The sequence below is a fragment of the Molothrus ater genome, chromosome 7 (genome assembly GCF_012460135.2).
Source record: "Molothrus ater isolate BHLD 08-10-18 breed brown headed cowbird chromosome 7, BPBGC_Mater_1.1, whole genome shotgun sequence".
Lineage (NCBI taxonomy): Eukaryota > Metazoa > Chordata > Aves > Passeriformes > Icteridae > Molothrus > Molothrus ater.
The window spans coordinates 11,399,368-11,416,269 of NC_050484.2; the positions used below are offsets into that span (position 1 = coordinate 11,399,368).

The 16,902-nt window shown below is 41.6% G+C and overlaps 2 protein-coding genes across 3 annotated transcripts; one reads left to right on the plus strand and one right to left on the minus strand.

Moving 5' to 3' along the window:
• Positions 1 to 795: 795 nt before the first annotated feature.
• Positions 796 to 11,095, minus strand: PPIL3 (peptidylprolyl isomerase like 3). 2 transcript variants are annotated; one of them, XM_054515346.1, is made up of 8 exons: positions 10,872 to 11,095; positions 10,266 to 10,312; positions 9,037 to 9,111; positions 8,130 to 8,223; positions 7,440 to 7,507; positions 6,932 to 7,050; positions 6,483 to 6,643; positions 796 to 6,083 (listed from the first exon to the last, which is right to left on the minus strand). In XM_054515346.1, the coding sequence occupies exons 2-7, from the start codon at positions 10,266 to 10,268 to the stop codon at positions 6,517 to 6,519; spliced, it is 486 nt and encodes a 161-aa protein (XP_054371321.1). In that variant the 5' UTR covers positions 10,269 to 10,312; positions 10,872 to 11,095; the 3' UTR covers positions 796 to 6,083; positions 6,483 to 6,516. The 2 variants fall into 2 exon arrangements, with proteins under 2 accessions (XP_054371321.1, XP_036242428.1); XM_036386535.2 differs by lacking the exon at positions 796 to 6,083 and having other exon boundaries at positions 6,244 to 6,643.
• A 173-nt stretch (positions 11,096 to 11,268) lies between these two features.
• On the plus strand, positions 11,269 to 16,389 carry NIF3L1 (NGG1 interacting factor 3 like 1). The gene is made up of 6 exons (XM_036386534.2): positions 11,269 to 11,788; positions 12,498 to 12,660; positions 13,115 to 13,241; positions 13,618 to 13,756; positions 15,067 to 15,150; positions 16,019 to 16,389. The coding sequence occupies exons 1-6, from the start codon at positions 11,368 to 11,370 to the stop codon at positions 16,201 to 16,203; spliced, it is 1,119 nt and encodes a 372-aa protein (XP_036242427.1). The 5' UTR covers positions 11,269 to 11,367; the 3' UTR covers positions 16,204 to 16,389.
• Positions 16,390 to 16,902: the final 513 nt, after the last annotated feature.

The following is a 16,902-nucleotide window of genomic DNA, read 5'->3' on the forward strand; positions in this document are numbered from 1 at the left end:
CTGCTTTTCTTTGCCATGTGATATGGCAAAAGACCCCAGTTCCTTGCCATGGCTCTGAAGGAAATCCAGAGAGACATTTTTGTTCAATTAGAGGAAGTTATCAATATCAGGAAGTTATCCATTTTCACTGTACCCTGCAATCAATAATCACTTTCAGATTAAGGAAGAAAGAGGCAGTACTGATCTGTTTCCTGAAGTAAGGTGGAGTGTACTAGGTTTTGGCCCTTGAGGTTTTTTCCCCTTGACCCTCTTTTTTTTTTAACTTTGTTGATTAATCTCAAGTTTCAGCAATACTGTCAAGATGAGATATTTGAATTTTTTGATGGTGACAGATGAAGCTACATGTGTTACTAGCATGGCTTGTAAATTACAAATGTTAAGAAGGTGATCCTCCACACCAAGCTGCTGCCAAAATGTTGACTGAAAGCAATGTGTAGAAATGTTCTGTTCATACCCTTCCCTTGTGCCCACATCTCTCTTCAGTGTGGCACCATGGAGGAAGGCAGCTGAAGTTCTTGCATAAATCATTCTCCTAAATCCCTGCCTCTCCAGCATATTTTCACCCACCTGAGGAGAATTACAGATGCTGCATCATCCTAAGGTTCACAGTAACTTACAGGAACTAGTGCTGCTCCAAGGTAGCAGTCCATGAGAATGCACTGCACTCCTAACGTGTCATGGCTGTGACTGTCCCAGTGCTGTGAAAGGAGTCAGAAGGTTCTTGTTTGATACCAGCATCAAAGTGTCTGATGCTTATCCTCAAATACTGCACACCCAAAGCCCATAGCCCTCATCTCTGACTGAAGGCAAAGGTGCCATAATTTTTTATTATTTTCACAGCTACACGTTTGCCTCTCCTGAAGAGATGGGATCGAACAGTGATTAGAAGAGTGATTAGATGAGCAACTATTTCTAATGAAGAATATTCAGATATATATATATATACATTGTTAATAGCAATGGCAACCTTTTCTAAAAAGGTAGTTTTTTAGTACATGCTGACAATATAACCAAGGTTCATCTATGCATAAAATACTAAAATTTTAGATATCAATTCTGAAAACATACACCTTATTATACATCCACCTTATTATTGTTCCTAGAAATAAAAAGCCCCACCCATCACCCTGTGGCATTTATGTATGCTATTAAAAATGCAAAGCAAACCAAAATAGACTTAAGGATTACCATTGAAACTATTCTAGATTATTGTTTAAACTGTAAATATCTACTTGGACAACTGTTAATAGACAACTCTCATCAAGGCTGCAAATGCTCTCATCAGCAAATGCTGCACAGTTACAGTGAAAAAAGGATGCAAGTTCTACAGAATAACAATCCCCACTCCCAAAGAAAAAAAGAAAAATAAAAGTCTTCTAAAAGCTCCCTCAGATCTTGCATTAAAAGCACTTACTGTACTGGTTTTGTGTGGCCAGGTTTTGGTAGCTGGCAGGACTTAGAGGGTTGGCTTCTGAGAGATGCTGCCAGAAGTTTCTCCCTGTGTCTGACAGAGCCAATGCCAGCTTTCTCCAGGACACAGGCAGCTGCAGGACAGGGGTGCCAGTGGCCAAGGCTGGGCCAAGCAGAGATGGTGCTAACACCTCTGTGATAACATATTTAGGAAGGAAAAAAAAGTTATGGCGCCGATGTAATTGCACTCAGAGAATAATAGGAAGAGAATATGGTCAGAATGAGGAAGAGAACGAGAGGAACAGCCAAGGTCAGTAGAGAAGGAAGGGCAGGAGGTGCCCCAGGTGCAGGAGCCAAGATTCCCCTGCAGCCCATGGTGAGGCAGCTGTGCCCTTGCAGCCCAGGGAGGCCAGGGATGCAGAGATCCACCTGCAGCCTGTGGAGGACACCACACCAGAGCAGGTGGATTCCTGAAAGAAGGCTGTGACCCCAGGGGAAGCCTGTGCTGGAGCAGGCAGGGACCTGTGGAGCTGTAGAGAAGAACCCACTGGAGCAGGTTTCCTGGCAGACCTGTGATCCCATGGGGAACCACTGGAACAGGCTGTGCCTGAAGACTGCTCCTCACAGAAAGGGAGCCGTGCTGGAAAGGTTCAGGGAGAACTGTCTCCTCTGGGAGGGACCCCATGCTGGAGCCAGGAATGGACTCTTCTCCCTGAGCAGGGACAGAAATAACTTGTGATAAAGTGAATGTGCTCCCATTCCCTGTCTTCCTCCACTGCCTGGAAAGGAGGGAGGGAGGGGAGGATGATGCTATTAAGATTTTACTTTTCAGTATCCTGTTGTGATTTTGACTGGTAATAAATTCAGTTAATATCCCCAAGTCGAGTCTGTTTTGCCTCTGATGGTATTGGGTGAGGATCTCTCCCTGATCTCATTTTGTGAACCTTTTGTTCCATTTTTTTCTCCCTAGTCCAGCTGTGGAGAGCAGTGACAGAATGGGTGTGGTTTGGTGGGCATCTGTCACCCAGCAAGGGTCAACCCACCACATCTATCTAAAAAGTTAATAAAGTCTGAAAAATATTCTATGCATCTTGCACATAGTACATCTCTGAGAGATCAGATCACCCTCTGCATTCTTGCATATTTTCCTTCAATAGCTCTTCTGGAACAGCACCCAGACTGAGCAGCCAGTCAATGAACTCAAGTGAATTCAGGTCACAAAACAATTCATTCAGCAGGGAGATACTCAGGCATTCAGACACACACCAGGCCACAAACAGCAGGAGCAATTTCAAATTCAGTCCCTGGAAATCCACATAGTTTATGTTACAGGAGGAAAACATGGCAAGAAACAGATTTTCAGGTGAGATAAAGTAGGAAAGCAACAAAAAATTACAATTATTTTTCTTTTAAAAGATTGGTTGACTGAATTTTACTTTATGATTTCAGGACCCCTATATTTTTCTTAAAGCATAGGGATTTAATAATTATCTTTTAGATATATATACACACATACATATTTTTAAACAGTCTTGTGTCCAAATTAAACTAGCCATCTTAGGCAATCAAGATTAAATAACTTGTATGAATCTTTGGCAAGAAGCTATTTTTTTAAATCATAAAAGATATATGTTTGCTTTATGCTGTCTTGGCTTAAGATCTTAATTCAACTTAAAAGTCCAATCTTCAGGTTTTTTAACAGTGTAACAAAAATCAGAAAACCCACCCTGCTAGTGGGAAGGCATCATCCATATTTAATTCTACAAATTTCTCACTGATACTTGAAAAAGTCAGTCTGGCATGACCCCCTTGCTATTTCAGTGATACTTAATCAAAATCTAATTTAAAAGCGTGTCCTTGGATTTTAGAGTAGGGGTTAAGCAAATGCTTGTCATATTATAAATTTTGAAGGCATGAAAGTGATGTCTGTATTTCAAGTACTCCACTTGATGGCTATTGTTCATTAATCTGCTCAAATATATTCAGTGAACAAATAGCAGGACCATGTTCTGTGGTATCACAAGCATATGTACAAACTATACATTTTCACTGAAGGAAATGCAATCCTAGCAAAAAACAGTCAGCTACTAATATGAGCCAAAGGAATAAACTTCTGTTATCCACAGAATTCCCCCAGACCCAACAATTATTACTGACAGATGAGAATCTATCTTCTTAAAATAAAATAAAAAAAACCAAACTAAATTAAAATTGGTCCTATCACCTGTGGAGGTTTAGTATGACATGTATTATAAAGTGTCTTGTATTTCCTTTTGCCACCAGCTGTCCCATTAGACCAGATCCTTGGCTACTAGGATGCCCAGTGTCACATCCTTCCTCGGACTTGTGATTGCAAACTTCAAAACTGTGTCATTGACAACAGCCTCTTTCATTCACAGAATTGGTTTCTGAATCATTACTACAAAAACAAAAAGATCCAGTAAATGTAACTAAAATCATTCTAGTGCCCCTATGAAGGCAGCTTTTTATTTTAAGCTGCACGACATCTTTCTTGAAATACCTTCAACTCAAAAATTAATCTGGTATCACATGACCTGATCAGAATAATAAAATCTTAAAACATGCCCACTGATATCAGAAGTCCAGAAGTTTTTTACCTGCCAGGAGTTTCAGAAAGATGGTTGCAGCACTTTTTCCTCCTGTGCACTTCAGAATGGTGTCCCTTTTCCATTCTTAGCACTGCTGCACCTTCTGCAAAGTGTTCTTTTTCTTTTATCCCTCTCAGGACCATTAGTTTGACTGGAATTCCCCAAGTGTAACAAACATATTTTACTCTTTGAGTTACAATCCACAGACAAACACTTAATTTTCAAAGCCATTAATTATCAAATTTAAACTGTAATGACTGTGTTTTTCCTCAACATCCCAGTTTTTGGCTTTTTTCTCTGCTCCTTCTTCCAAGTTATTTTTTCATTCAAGAGCTTTTTTCAAGTTAATTATTTTTGATAGGGGACCTTAAACCTATATCCTTCTTTAAAAAAGCATTTTAAAGACGCAGTGTGGCTCGGACACTTCTGCCAACCTCCTCAGGCCCCCAGTGCTGCATTACCCTAGGAAGAAGAAAGGCTTCTGTGTGCTTAACAAGGGCAAATATTGCCCAGGGGCTTTTCAAGATTTCAGTGAAGCTTTTCTGTGGGAGACAATAAAACTCGGGTTATCTCCCTGCCAGGCTGCCCATGAGGAAAAGCGAGCTAACTCCTCACCGTTTCAGCCCCAAGCCGAGCGCAGCGCCTCAGGCCGGAGCGCGGCGGCCGCTGCCGGCCCCTCAGGCCCCGGGCGGGCGGGCCGAGCGAGGGGGACGCGGGCCCGGAATCCCCGCCCCGGCGAAAGGCGCCGTGCTCGGCCCGAGCAGGGGCTCCGGGAGAGGCTCCGGGCCCGGCGCAGCGGCCGAGGCCATTTTCTGCCCGCCCGAGAAGGCGCCGCAGAGAACATGGCGGCCTGAGGGGGCGGGCGGTGGTGGGGGGGCGGCTGGGGACTCCGAACTGCGGAATGACGATTGCTTACCCTGCCGGGGGGCTGCTAATCGTCTCTGCACGGACCTGCACACGGCTAGCGCTCCTCTGGAATCGCCTTACCGTATCTCACAGACACAATACAGTTTTGAAAAGTTTGTTTGTAATTTTGTCCCAATAGGATCACTCTCCTTTCAACCCACAACATTAGACTAAAAAAAAAATGAAAGTATCTACATTTAATGTATGTCCTCCAGAGAGCAAAATACTTGGTGCTGCTGCATTTCACACTTTCTATGTAACAACAGCCTTCTCTTTGTGGAGGAAAAAAATACCTGAAATTGTTTCCAGTTCAGTACAATTTTAAATTATTAATTATTTACAGTTCTTTTGCACTGTAGGAAATTCCCCAGTATGTCCTTCCTCCTGCACATCAGTCAAGTGTGCCATTGCACGCTTCTGTTTACCTGCTACTGCTGCTGGTTATAAGAGATGAGCACAGAGCTAAAAGAATAAAATCCCTTACCTGACTGAAGCATTACACTAAAACATACTAAGCATAGAACAAGGGCTGGGAGCTTAAAGCAACATTCCATGAAGAATATAGAAACTTCGTCCCCTCGAGCAAGTATTGATTAACTCTTCTCATTACCTCAGTAATCTGTACCTGGCATACCTTTGCCTTTATCTTGCAAATGAGTTCTTATTATATTAAGAGGCCAAGTCTCCAAATAATGGTCTGAAGCTGACTGCAAGTCAGCTGGATCTTGAGCCTCCCTAGGATTACAAATCACATATATAAGAATGGGCTTTGCTAAGGGATGCTCACTGAGTGAAAACAGAATTAGGGGAAGAAGTCCAAAATGGCTCTTATTTGTTCAACACCATGTGACCACAGCCTTTTTGACAGTGCTCTTTGTTTTGTTTATCCCCCACTCTTTGTGCAAAAAAATCATGAAAAACAAGCTACGGTAAATCCATGTTACCTAGTTTCAGTCAACAGCTATGTAAGGACAGAAATACTTACTCTTTCATAGCAATAGTGTTGTGCCAGAAGCAGAAGTTACTCCCATCTGTCTTTTGGGAAGGCTAAAGACGTTATCATTCCAACACAGCAGCACAAAAGCAAACACTCCTTTAAATATGTTCTTTAATCTTCTGGGAGGGAAAGGTTTCATCTGTTTATGACACTGCTCTCACCTAGGGGAAAAAAATGTGTATCTTACTTTACTCTCTTGAGGAAACTAGTAAGGAAGATGACACTTTATGAGAAAGTTTAACAAAACTGGTAGCATGAAATTATAGAAAGGACATTGCTTTAACATAACATCACTCAGAAAGATAATGCAAAAACCAAAGATTAGAAAAAAAACATTAAAGCTTTTTTATTTTACAAGTATAAAAAACAATGCTTAAAAACCAAAATGCTGGAAGATACTCTGGAAAATGTGGCTCCTGAAGCAGAAGACTTCTCTGTCACAACTCCCAAACAACAGTAAAGATCCTGAAAATTCTGCATTCAATAAGCAAAGATATGATCCCTCTGAAGTAACCCTTTCTGATGGCTCTTTAAACCCCATAATCTGAGAATTATCTGACCAGTCTCTGCAGAATGTGTTGCAGCATTCTGTGGCTACAGAGCAAAGGGGTTGGCATGAATTGTAATGTCTTTAATGCGAACATCATTAAGAGGTCGATAGGTTTTCTCATTCACGGGCAGCTTCTCCAGCTCATCCAGGGTCTCCAAGCCATCAATAACTCTGCAAGAAAAACACAAGTGCTAGAAATTCCCTTCTAATAATGATTTAAATTTCATAGTTGAGGTATCTCAAAACACTTTACAGTCAAGTATCCCAAGGCAAGGACTTTGCAAGCAAACGATACAAAATAAGACAACCAAAATATTTTATGTGGCAAATAATGTATTTTGAAAGGAAATATTAAGCATCCGCGACAGACTCTGAGAAGAAGTTCAAGCATTTGCACATGCCCTGAAATACTCAGGTCCTTCCCACACTCTAACAGAGGTGTGCAGTTGAATCACTTACTTTCCAAACACCGTGTACTTCATGTCCAGGTGTGGCTGTTTGCCGTAAGTGATGAAGAACTGTGATCCATTGGTGTTGGGACCATTGTTTGCCATGGAAACTACCCCACGGACACTGTGCTGAACAAGAGGAAAAACCTCAGCATGAATACACATCTGTGAAACCAGAACTAACCTGGGCAAAGTGCTCTATGGCTTAGAGCTCTTCCTCAATACCATTATTAAGAATAAATCTTGGTTGCTAATATATTCTATCAGAATCAGTAATTAGCTCCTCAAAATGGCTCTTACAGTGAAAAATTACTTCTTTGCCTTCAGTGCATGAAAAATGCTGTCAGAAATTCTTTTGGCTTCTGTCTTCTGTGATGAAAACCCTCAAACCTTACTTGCCAAACACAGATATGCCTGCTCCTATTTTAATAATAAGCTATTGTTCTCCGACCAAGAGAAAATTATTGTAGAGAAAATTCAAATGAAAATGTAAGTGCATATTGAGAGCACAGAAATACCTTTAGATATTCACTGAATTCATCTTCAAATTTCTTGCCCCAGATGCTGTTACCTCCTTTCCCAGTGCCTGACAAAGAAGCACCACAGTAGAAATTACTGGATTTTCAAACTGAAGAATCCAGAAATTATGTTCTGTTACAGCATTTTACAACAAAGACCCTGGACAGCCTGCAATTAGTTTGAGGCAGGTACTTGACACTGCACTAAGACATAACTCTACATAAGGAACCTGTCAAGCAGCAGAACAAAACACTGACATATCCTCAAATTAAATTCAGTATAAGCATGAACAGACACAACTGAATCAGCTTTTCTCCCAGACTGCTGACACCGTCTGCGACATTTTCCCCAAATGCTTTAGATGCAGCCTTTCAGGCAGAAACCACACAAAGCTCAGTAGTACCTGCTTCTACTTTAGTCAACAGAACCATCATATTTAGTGGAAACAGTTGGTAAAACTCAAGTTTGTAGAAAGCATGATTACTTAAAATTGGGGTAATGCCTGCACTTCTGTAAGCCCACCACAAAAAATAATCTCATCATAAAAAACACTTATCAACAATACAATAACTCTTATATTTTTACTTTACTTACATTTTGGTTTTAATACGCATAATTCCTATTTATTTCCTTACATTTTATTTTTATGTACATTTTTTCCACAGAAAAACCCAGACAGAAGAATTTACCTAGTGGATCCCCTGTCTGAACCATGAAGCCCTTTATATTTCGGTGAAATACGCATCCATTGTAGTAGTTACTAGCACAAAGAGCCAGGAAATTCTACAAAAATCAAACAAACCATATTAACAAACAACTGAAAAAATAGTATTATCTTACTAAAATGACAGCATTGGCAAGACCAGTGCTTTTATCTCTGCTTGGCTTTGTGACCATGCGAATTCCACAGAGTATTGCCACAGAGTAGTCATAAAGAAATCATAGCTAATAAACTCCTTTGATAGTGTCACACACAAAGAATAAAAAGCTTTCAGTGCAAGGCTGTCTGACTTGAGGAACAAACAAGAAGTCTAAGACATGCTCTCAAGTATCATTCCCATTCAACAATTTTATTTGTCACGTGTAATTCTGTAATCAATAACTTAATGCCTCAGCTTTTTCATTAGAATAAATGAAATTTATTTCAATTTCAGTTTATTGCAAAAATTCAAAACTGGGGTTCCTGACAAACTGTGAGTGAGTCTCACTCTTTCAAAGTAAAATCAAGTCTGTGAGGGTATGAGAAAACCCATGGAAATTTGGGAATCGCATGCTAGGTGCTGTATTTCGCCTTAAATAAAGCACCTTAAAGGTGCTGTATTTCCCCTGTATTTCTCACTTTGGGAGATGCTGGAACTTCAAAAGAAGCACCCTTAAATAAACCTTATCAAGGGAGAAACAGGCATGAAAGTCCAGGCAGTATGACAGAGTGCACAAGTTCCAGAGTGGAACAGACACTGCACCACCTTAAAATGTTGGTATTGCATTACATGAAAAGGTGAAATTGCAAAAGCCACTTCACCTCCTCCACAGTCTTCACTATTTCTACTGCTTTGTTTCACCACTAGGCAATCCTACTCCTGGTACATGACTTACTTCACAAGTCTTTGGAGTACGCTCACAGAATAGTTCAATTTTAATATCTCCCACATCAGTATGCAGCGTGACAGCCTGAGCAAAAGGCAGAAAACAAGAACGAAATCAGCAATAAAATACTAACAGACACTGTTTTATTTCCCAGCCCCATCAAGAACATAAGCAAGTTTGCACTGCATATAACCACTGTTTCAACATTTGGCCATAAGCAAGGCTACTGTCACAACCAGTAAAATCACCAGAAAGCACTCGGTTTCATCTCATTTCAGGACAAATCAAGTTTGCCATGGTAATGCAGTAGCTGTTGCATGCTGTTACACTCCAGAAATACATTATTCATTTGCAAACAGGACCTACTCAGTCACTTGAACGTAAAGGTGAAAAATCAGTATTATATCTATTTTGGATGGTGCACACACCTCACTGCTTTATAACTAGAGGAGTAACTGATGTCTGCAGCCTTTTGATTAATAAGGCTAGTTCTGAATATATGCTGCTGAAGGCAGCATATATAATGTGCCTTCACAGACAAGTAAATCTGCAAATTAACTTGCTTTTCTTAAGAATTTATAAGTTACCTTCATAAAATTTAAAGCCAGTTACCCAGTGACCTCATCACATTTATCTCTACAGGCCATATATATCACAGTGCTTCTATGGGAAGTGCTAAACTATGCAAAAACAATTACTGTGGGGATAATCCTATAGCAAAACTAATAAAAATCAGCATCACACTGATACTGGCATACTGCTCCAAAAGCATACAGGTAAAGGAGATAGCTGTCCACAATGTCCATGAAGATGCTATAGAAGGTGTATGATCAGTTTAAGACATATATAGTCTTATCTCTATTTCTCAAATTACTATACTTTTAAAAAAGCCCATGAGTGCAGAGGTTTTCATATGTTGAAGCAAAGGTATGTTCTTGCAACTAGACTAATGCTTCTGTGGCAAAAGAAACCAAACTAGATTATCAAATACATGCCAAAGTAGCATTAAAATCTGGGATCTCTAAAGTGAAAGCATGATTAAGTTTTAGACTGATGTAAATCAACCTGTTTTCACAGTATCTTTTTTTATAAGTTTGAAATTAAAACCCTGAACTTTTCATGACAAACTCCTCACAGCATCAGAGTAAAACACGTATTCCTCTGAGATGGAGAGCAGCTATTTGCTTTCCAAGAGATGACCATTTCAGAAAACATATAAAATGTGCTTTTATTCTTACCATGCCTGCTCATCAAAATCTGAGGTAGCCTTCTATACAGCGATTTCCTATAAACATAAGAAATTTGTTGGGTTTTTTTCCTGCCAATTCCCATTTGGCTTTGATTCTAAAATATTTGTTGGTTATTACACCACACATTTCTACGGTGCCATTCCAGTGACTCTGTGGCTAAATTTTTGCATTAAGCAACTACACAGCATATAAAGAATGAAAAATTACTAGAAAAAGACCACTTGAAGAACGGGGAAGAGGGCAAAAAACTCTTTCCTAGGATGAAAATTTAAACTAAGCAATCAGTTTTTGCAAATATTACGGCAGCTGGCAGAATAGTAGATAGCAGAAATTCACAACTAAAAGCCACATGCCAGTACCTAACAGAAGTGTGATTTGGGGCGAACTCGTGACAGCTGTGAGTGCCTGCAACAGTCAGGTAACTGCACGCAATCAGACATTTTAGATCTTTGTAATAGTTTCAAATGAAATGTTTAGAATGCCGGCAATAAAACCGCGGCTGCGTAGAAGCCGAGAGATTTACGCGGTAATAGCTCCTCTATACACCCGCCCTCGCCGGTGAAACCCCGGCCCCGTGTCCCCACCTCAACTCACCTGCCCCCGGCTCCCCTCACCCAGGGCAGCCGCAGCTACCGCTCCCTCCCTGCCCGAGGTACCGCCACCGAACTGCCGCGCACAGAACAGGCGGGCTCGGCCCGCCCGGCTCCGAGAATGCCTTAACCTGCCGGGGCTGATGCAGACCACCCCCGCCGGGGAGAAGCGGCTGCTCTCCCGCGGGCCTCAGCTCACGGCCGGCGGAACGGAGGGGCCGCCCCAGCCCCGCTGAGCGCGGCGGAAGCGGCGGGGCCGAGCGCAGGTCCCGCCCCGCAGCGCCGGCCCTGCTCCGCGGGAGGTGAGCGCGGTGCGGCGGGAGCCCCGGGCCGGGGAGGGCGCCCGGTGGTGCCGGGGTGGGCGGGCAGGCTGGGCAGGCAGGCAGGCGCACTGACCGGCAGCGGGGCAGCGTCCGCAACCCGAGCGGCCGTGGCTGCTGTTTGGGCGGCGGGTTCCCCAGGCCTAGGCCGGCCTGTGTTTGCTCCGCACAGGTCCCCGCATGCCGCTGCTCCGCCCGCCTCTGCAGCGCGTCCGTGCCTTGCGCCGCCCGCCCGTACGCGCCCTCATGAACCTCCGGGAGCTCGTTTCTGCCCTGAATGACTTCGCATCCCCCGCTCTGGCTGAAAGCTGGGACAATGTGGGATTGCTGGTGGAACCAAGTCCTCCCCACACTGTGAACACCCTTTTCCTCACTAACGACCTCACTGAAGAGGTGATGGAAGAGGCAGTGCAGAAGAAAGCGGACCTCGTTCTTTCTTACCATCCTCCTATATTCGCACCGCTCAAGCGAGTAACGTGGAAAACCTGGAAGGAACGGCTGGTGGTCCGAGCCTTGGAGAACAGAATCGGGATTTATTCTCCACATACGGCATACGATGCCATACCTCACGGAGTTAATAACTGGCTAACAAAGGGACTGGGTGAGATTCTGTTAAGAACAAACAAAATTATTAAAGATGTATGCTATTTTAGGTGGGATCTTTCACCATTTGCCTTCCAGCTTTTACAGGTGTGATTTGAGGACTGTTTTTATTTTTCTTAATATTTTTATGGCACTGTAACCTTAAATACATTTTAGGACATTTATCTTGGTGGTACATGCCAGATAACAAACACAAGAGGATATTTTCAAATGCATGACTCTACTATTGGATGTATCTGGAACTGGTGGAGCATATTTATTGTCCACTGTGGTTGCAATAATATCACTGACTTTAAATCACCACCTTTCATTTATAAAGTACAACATCTCAATATTTGCAAAGTATTTAAACTGTGTGAAGTTATTTTAGATTTTTATCCTGTATTGTGGCTCACAGATGACAATAGCTGCATCTTTTCCAGCCTGTCATACAAACTAGGAACTCTTTTTGGTTTTGTACAATCCTTAGGATGAAACTGATGGCATTAAGAATGGCAAATAATACATATCCATCAGCTTCTTTGGACTTAAGATAGACTGTGCCTAATGGAGACAGGAGAATGAAAAGCCCTCAGTTCTGGTCAGGAAAAAAGGATTTGAGTGCAAAATTTGCATCTTTGTGCCAAATCTCTTAAAGATAAATGCTAAAACAGTGTTAGAATACTTACCCTGCTTTATAAGCCAGGAATCTTGTACTGTTTTCTCAGGCACCTGTACTTCTGTCCCACTGCATCCATCAACTGCGCCAAGCTCTCCAGCTGAGGGCACTCACCGGGTAGAATTCTGTGCAGATGCTGAGCATCTGGATGCAGTCCTGTCCAAAATCAAAGACATCCCAGAGACCTCTTGTCTCACTACTCTCCCAGTCAGGTATCTCCTCCACTCTCTACTGTTGTATTCTTCCTATTGTTTGAAACAATAAGTTGCTGTAATTGTATTTTCCTGTTCTAATAATTTTGTTCCTCTGTGCATTGCTGCTGTATTTTCCAGCAATAGAATGAGAAACTTAAGGAATGATCATCCCTCTCTGGGCAATCTATGTCATGCTAAATGGTAATAGCAACTCAAGTCTAGCATCACACAGATTAGGGGTGTTAAAGAAGAGTATTAACAGGAAATTTGATGAGGACATTTGAGTTAAATTCCCCTATTTGTTTCTTCCAAGACAAGTCTAGGCTTGAAATTACAATACTGCCTTTTTTTCCTTTCTCAGCAGTAGAAAAGCCACTGGGATAAAATAATAATTATAATGCTGTAGTATAGTAATTACAATGCCAAAATTTTACCTAGCTTCTTAACAAGCACCAGGCATGTCTTTATTCAGGGTTGAAGGTGAGGAACAAACACGAGTCAGTCTGAACTGCTCTCAGAAAGCACTGCTGGAGGTGGTGGCATTATTGTCCCAGAACAGCCTTCTTTATCACAAGACCGAGATCCTTTTACTACAAAAGGTAACAAAATCATAAAATTACTTTCTGTGAATGTATTACTTGTGTGAGCTGAGTACCTTAAACACTGAAATGTAGTAGTCAGTGGCATCACAGCTTTCGAGTGCTGCCCCAGTGCTCTGAAATACTGGCATATGGGAATTGGAAGCCACACCCATTTTCCAAAGCAATCAAACTATTTATGTGGCCTGTACTAATTCTTAAATCAGTTCCAATGGCTGGCATAGTTCATACGTTACATTTGAGAACATCACATACATACTTCTTTGTAAAGTTCAGTGTTGTTCCTGCAAGCCCAATATACTCATCCTGTGCAGTGTGGAAAGCAATGCAAGCATCTGGAGTCAGCCTTCTCACAGTAATTTTCATTTTCTTTCAGCCTCTTCTTCCCCATACTGGAATGGGACGCCTGTGCACCCTGAGCGAGCCTCTCTCCTTGTCAGACACAGTGGAGCGCATCAAAGGGCACCTGGGGCTCTCCCACGTCCGCCTGGCCCTGGGGGCGGGCAGGACACTCGGTAAACGGGCTGTGAGCCAGACTGCCTGCCAGGACTGGCACTGCAGGAACACAGGGAGCAGCAGTGGGTGTATGACAGTGGGAAACACTGCTGTCTTCACTGGGTTTACTTCCAAGAACTAGAAAGCACTGTTAAGAAACAGCATCTTAGAATTTTCAGTCGCATGAAAAGACTCTCATCTGTATTTTAATGGGACTCTATATTACACTGGCTGATGTGGTGAAGAAGGACAGTACAAGTTGAATGAAAGATATAATTTTTTGTAACTTATATAATGACTAAATTTTTTTTCCTGCCCAGGATATCAGGCACAAAGGTGTACTGTTTGATTGTATCTTCCCTTTTGCGACTGAATGTTAAAATTCAGAGCATTTTTAAGAGTAAGACACTCTATGTTATCATTATGAACACAGAACCTTGTTTTGATGAAAGGTAAGATAAAGAAGATGAACTAGCTCAAACAGTGGGGTCATTAGTAAGATGTGGAGTACACATCCTCTTATCCCAGCTACCTATCCTAAAGTCCAAAGACCATAGCTGGTAGAATTTGTGAGAGTAAATTTGTTGAGAGCTCTTTGTAATTTAGAAGGCAGAAATCTTATTAGACTGACAATTGCACTAAAAAATTCCCAAACTACTTCAAAGCCTCTTTTTATGATGTGGTGTGACTCCACTTAAATCAACAGTAATTGCAAGGCAACATACTGTAAAACCTTAATAGATTTTGAAAACTCCCTGTGTTGTGTGTCCCCTCTCCTTAGTGAATATAATATATGTGAAAAATTAAAATTCACGTCACTGTCATATATGTAATAACTTGGAATTAGCAATCACAGCAAATGGACAATTTTTATTGGCATGGAGCAGCTTTCAGCTTGCATTAAGACTGGCCTTCTGAGAGCTGAAAGTTAGGAACCAATATATCTCAGAGGCAAAGTGCTGCCTTGGTGGCATCATTAGTTGGGAAACTAATGGTGGTGGAACATGAGTCCTGCGAAGTGTAGTGGCCTTCAGAAATCTAACTAACACCTCACTAGGAGAAAGGCCACCAGCAGCCAGCCTCTGTCCTGGAGTTTTCTAAAAAGTTTCCTGCCCCTTGGGAAAAATCTACCTTTCACAGAGGATTTTGCTGTATTGTCAGAGGTGTTATAGGCCCATGACTCTTCACACTGACAGATGTGTCTCTTCCTCCAACAAATTTACATTGACTCTAAAATCAAGATAGTAGTTAACTGAAACAATTACTAGCAATACACACGAGGGCTCAACAAAGGGGAAGGAGTTTAACTGTGGCACATTGTATCCTGCAGAATCACCAGTGAAGAAAGTTGCTCTGTGTGCTGGTTCTGGGAGCAGTGTCCTGAAGGGAACAGAAGCTGACCTCTATCTCACAGGTAATAGACTGCTGTTTCATTATTTTTTAAAAAATAGTCATTAGAGAAAAAAACAAACCCCAGCAAAAAATAAGAGCGTTGACTGGCTTTTGAAAGATTTGACCACTAAGAACTACCTGTTATTTATAATTGAGAAACAATTGGTTAGTTATTCGAATGACAAACTAACATTAAAGTAGAAATAACGTGGATCAATTGGCAGTGTGGCACAGTGAAAGATACTTGAATTAAAACATTGATTTACAGCATTTATCTCAACAAAAAATCAGTGCTGATGGCAGTGAGCTACAACTTTCATTCTGTGAGTTTCTCCTTTGCCAACGTATATTTCCTCTTTTCCCTACAGAATTCCCTAATGCAAAACAGAATATAATGTAGTCTACAGAAGCTTCCAAAGAAACACCATAGTGTGTCTAGCCAAAGGGCCACTTAGTCCATTATTCTCTCGTCCAGCAGTGGGACAGCTGTGACAGCAATGTGAAAGCTGCCTTGCATTCTGTAGGAATTGCTGCCCCTTCTCCCCCTTGTGTGTAGCCCTGCAGAGCTGACCCAGAACTGCTTTCCTCCATCCTCTTTCCAGACCACTCTGAGCAAATTTATTTTCTGCCGAAATTGGCAGAATTTACAACTACTCAAAGATGGCAAGGAATTTCTGTGGTTTGACCCAGCTGCATACAGGGTCTTTCAAAGGACCCTGGAACAAGAGTGTTCCACTTTCCTACTGAGCAGGTTGTGTTGCATTTCCATTATGGCCTATATTCCATTACATCACCAGCTTTTAGCTGAGATGCTCCATACATTGCAGAGACCTGGTTACCTGAACTGTACCATTTGTGATCTCCATGACATTTCTTTCTCAAAATGGCAGGAGAGATGTCCCACCATGATGTGCTGGATGCAGTTGCCAATGGGATAAGTGTTATTCTATGTGAGCACAGCAACACTGAGCGAGGCTTCCTGTCAGAGCTGCGTGATGCACTCACCATCCACCTACAGAACAAAATCAACATCATTGTGTCTGAGAAAGACAGAGATCCTCTCCAGGTGGCATAGGGGGAAAAAATTGGAGAGAGAAAATTCAGTCAATAGTGTTATCTTGCACAGACCTATCCAATTGCAGAGCTTAATGAAGGTGCTTTCAATTGGTCCAGTACAGAATGATTGTACTATATGGTACCTCAAAGTCTGGGGTAGATTTTGTCATGTCAGAAAAATAAATGTTTGTTTTGGAATACCAAAGGTTCATTTACTTGATTATTGGACTGTACTTGAATAAATTTACTGTTACTGCTTCATGTTATGAAATACAGTTGATAACCATGATACTCAAGGAAAAAATACATTACTTACCTCCAGATTTAAGCTTATGCAGCAGTTCTACCCTACTACAGCTATGTCAAATCATGTCAGTGCAAGCCACTGATATTTTATCTAACAAATTTCAGAAAGAGTAGTTAATGAAAGGATGGACATCAACTGTTTGCATTAGCAGTTGTACTAGATGCAAATAAATACAGAACACAAAGCAAGTTGTTGGTACTAGTATTCAGTTGCACAATCAACCACTAATGCAGCTTTAAGGCTTTTCAAAAGAGAGATTCTCAATTCAAAAAAGCTTTGTAAAGTTGAAACTCAGTTCCTTAACAAAGCTGTAAATTCACGTGCCTTTGTCATTTTCTTTTAAAAACAGTTTCTGTCAACTGTGGCTTTTAATTACAGGATTGCTAAAACTGAACAAGTAGTATTTTCACC

Excerpts from the sequence above, each read along its gene's own strand:
- PPIL3 (XM_054515346.1), bottom strand. Across the intron at positions 8,224-9,036 it reads GTACTCCAAAGACTTGTGAA|AATTTCCTGGCTCTTTGTGC; the intron begins GTAAGTCATGTA and ends TGATTTTTGTAG. Across the intron at positions 7,051-7,439 it reads AATTCAGTGAATATCTAAAG|CACAGTGTCCGTGGGGTAGT; the intron begins GTATTTCTGTGC and ends CCTCTTGTTCAG.
- NIF3L1 (XM_036386534.2), top strand. The coding sequence starts at position 11,368 with ATGCCGCTGCTCCGCCCGCCTCTGCAGCGCGTCCGTGCCTTGCGCCGC. Across the intron at positions 12,661-13,114 it reads CTCACTACTCTCCCAGTCAG|GGTTGAAGGTGAGGAACAAA; the intron begins GTATCTCCTCCA and ends GTCTTTATTCAG. Across the intron at positions 15,151-16,018 it reads AGCTGACCTCTATCTCACAG|GAGAGATGTCCCACCATGAT; the intron begins GTAATAGACTGC and ends TCAAAATGGCAG.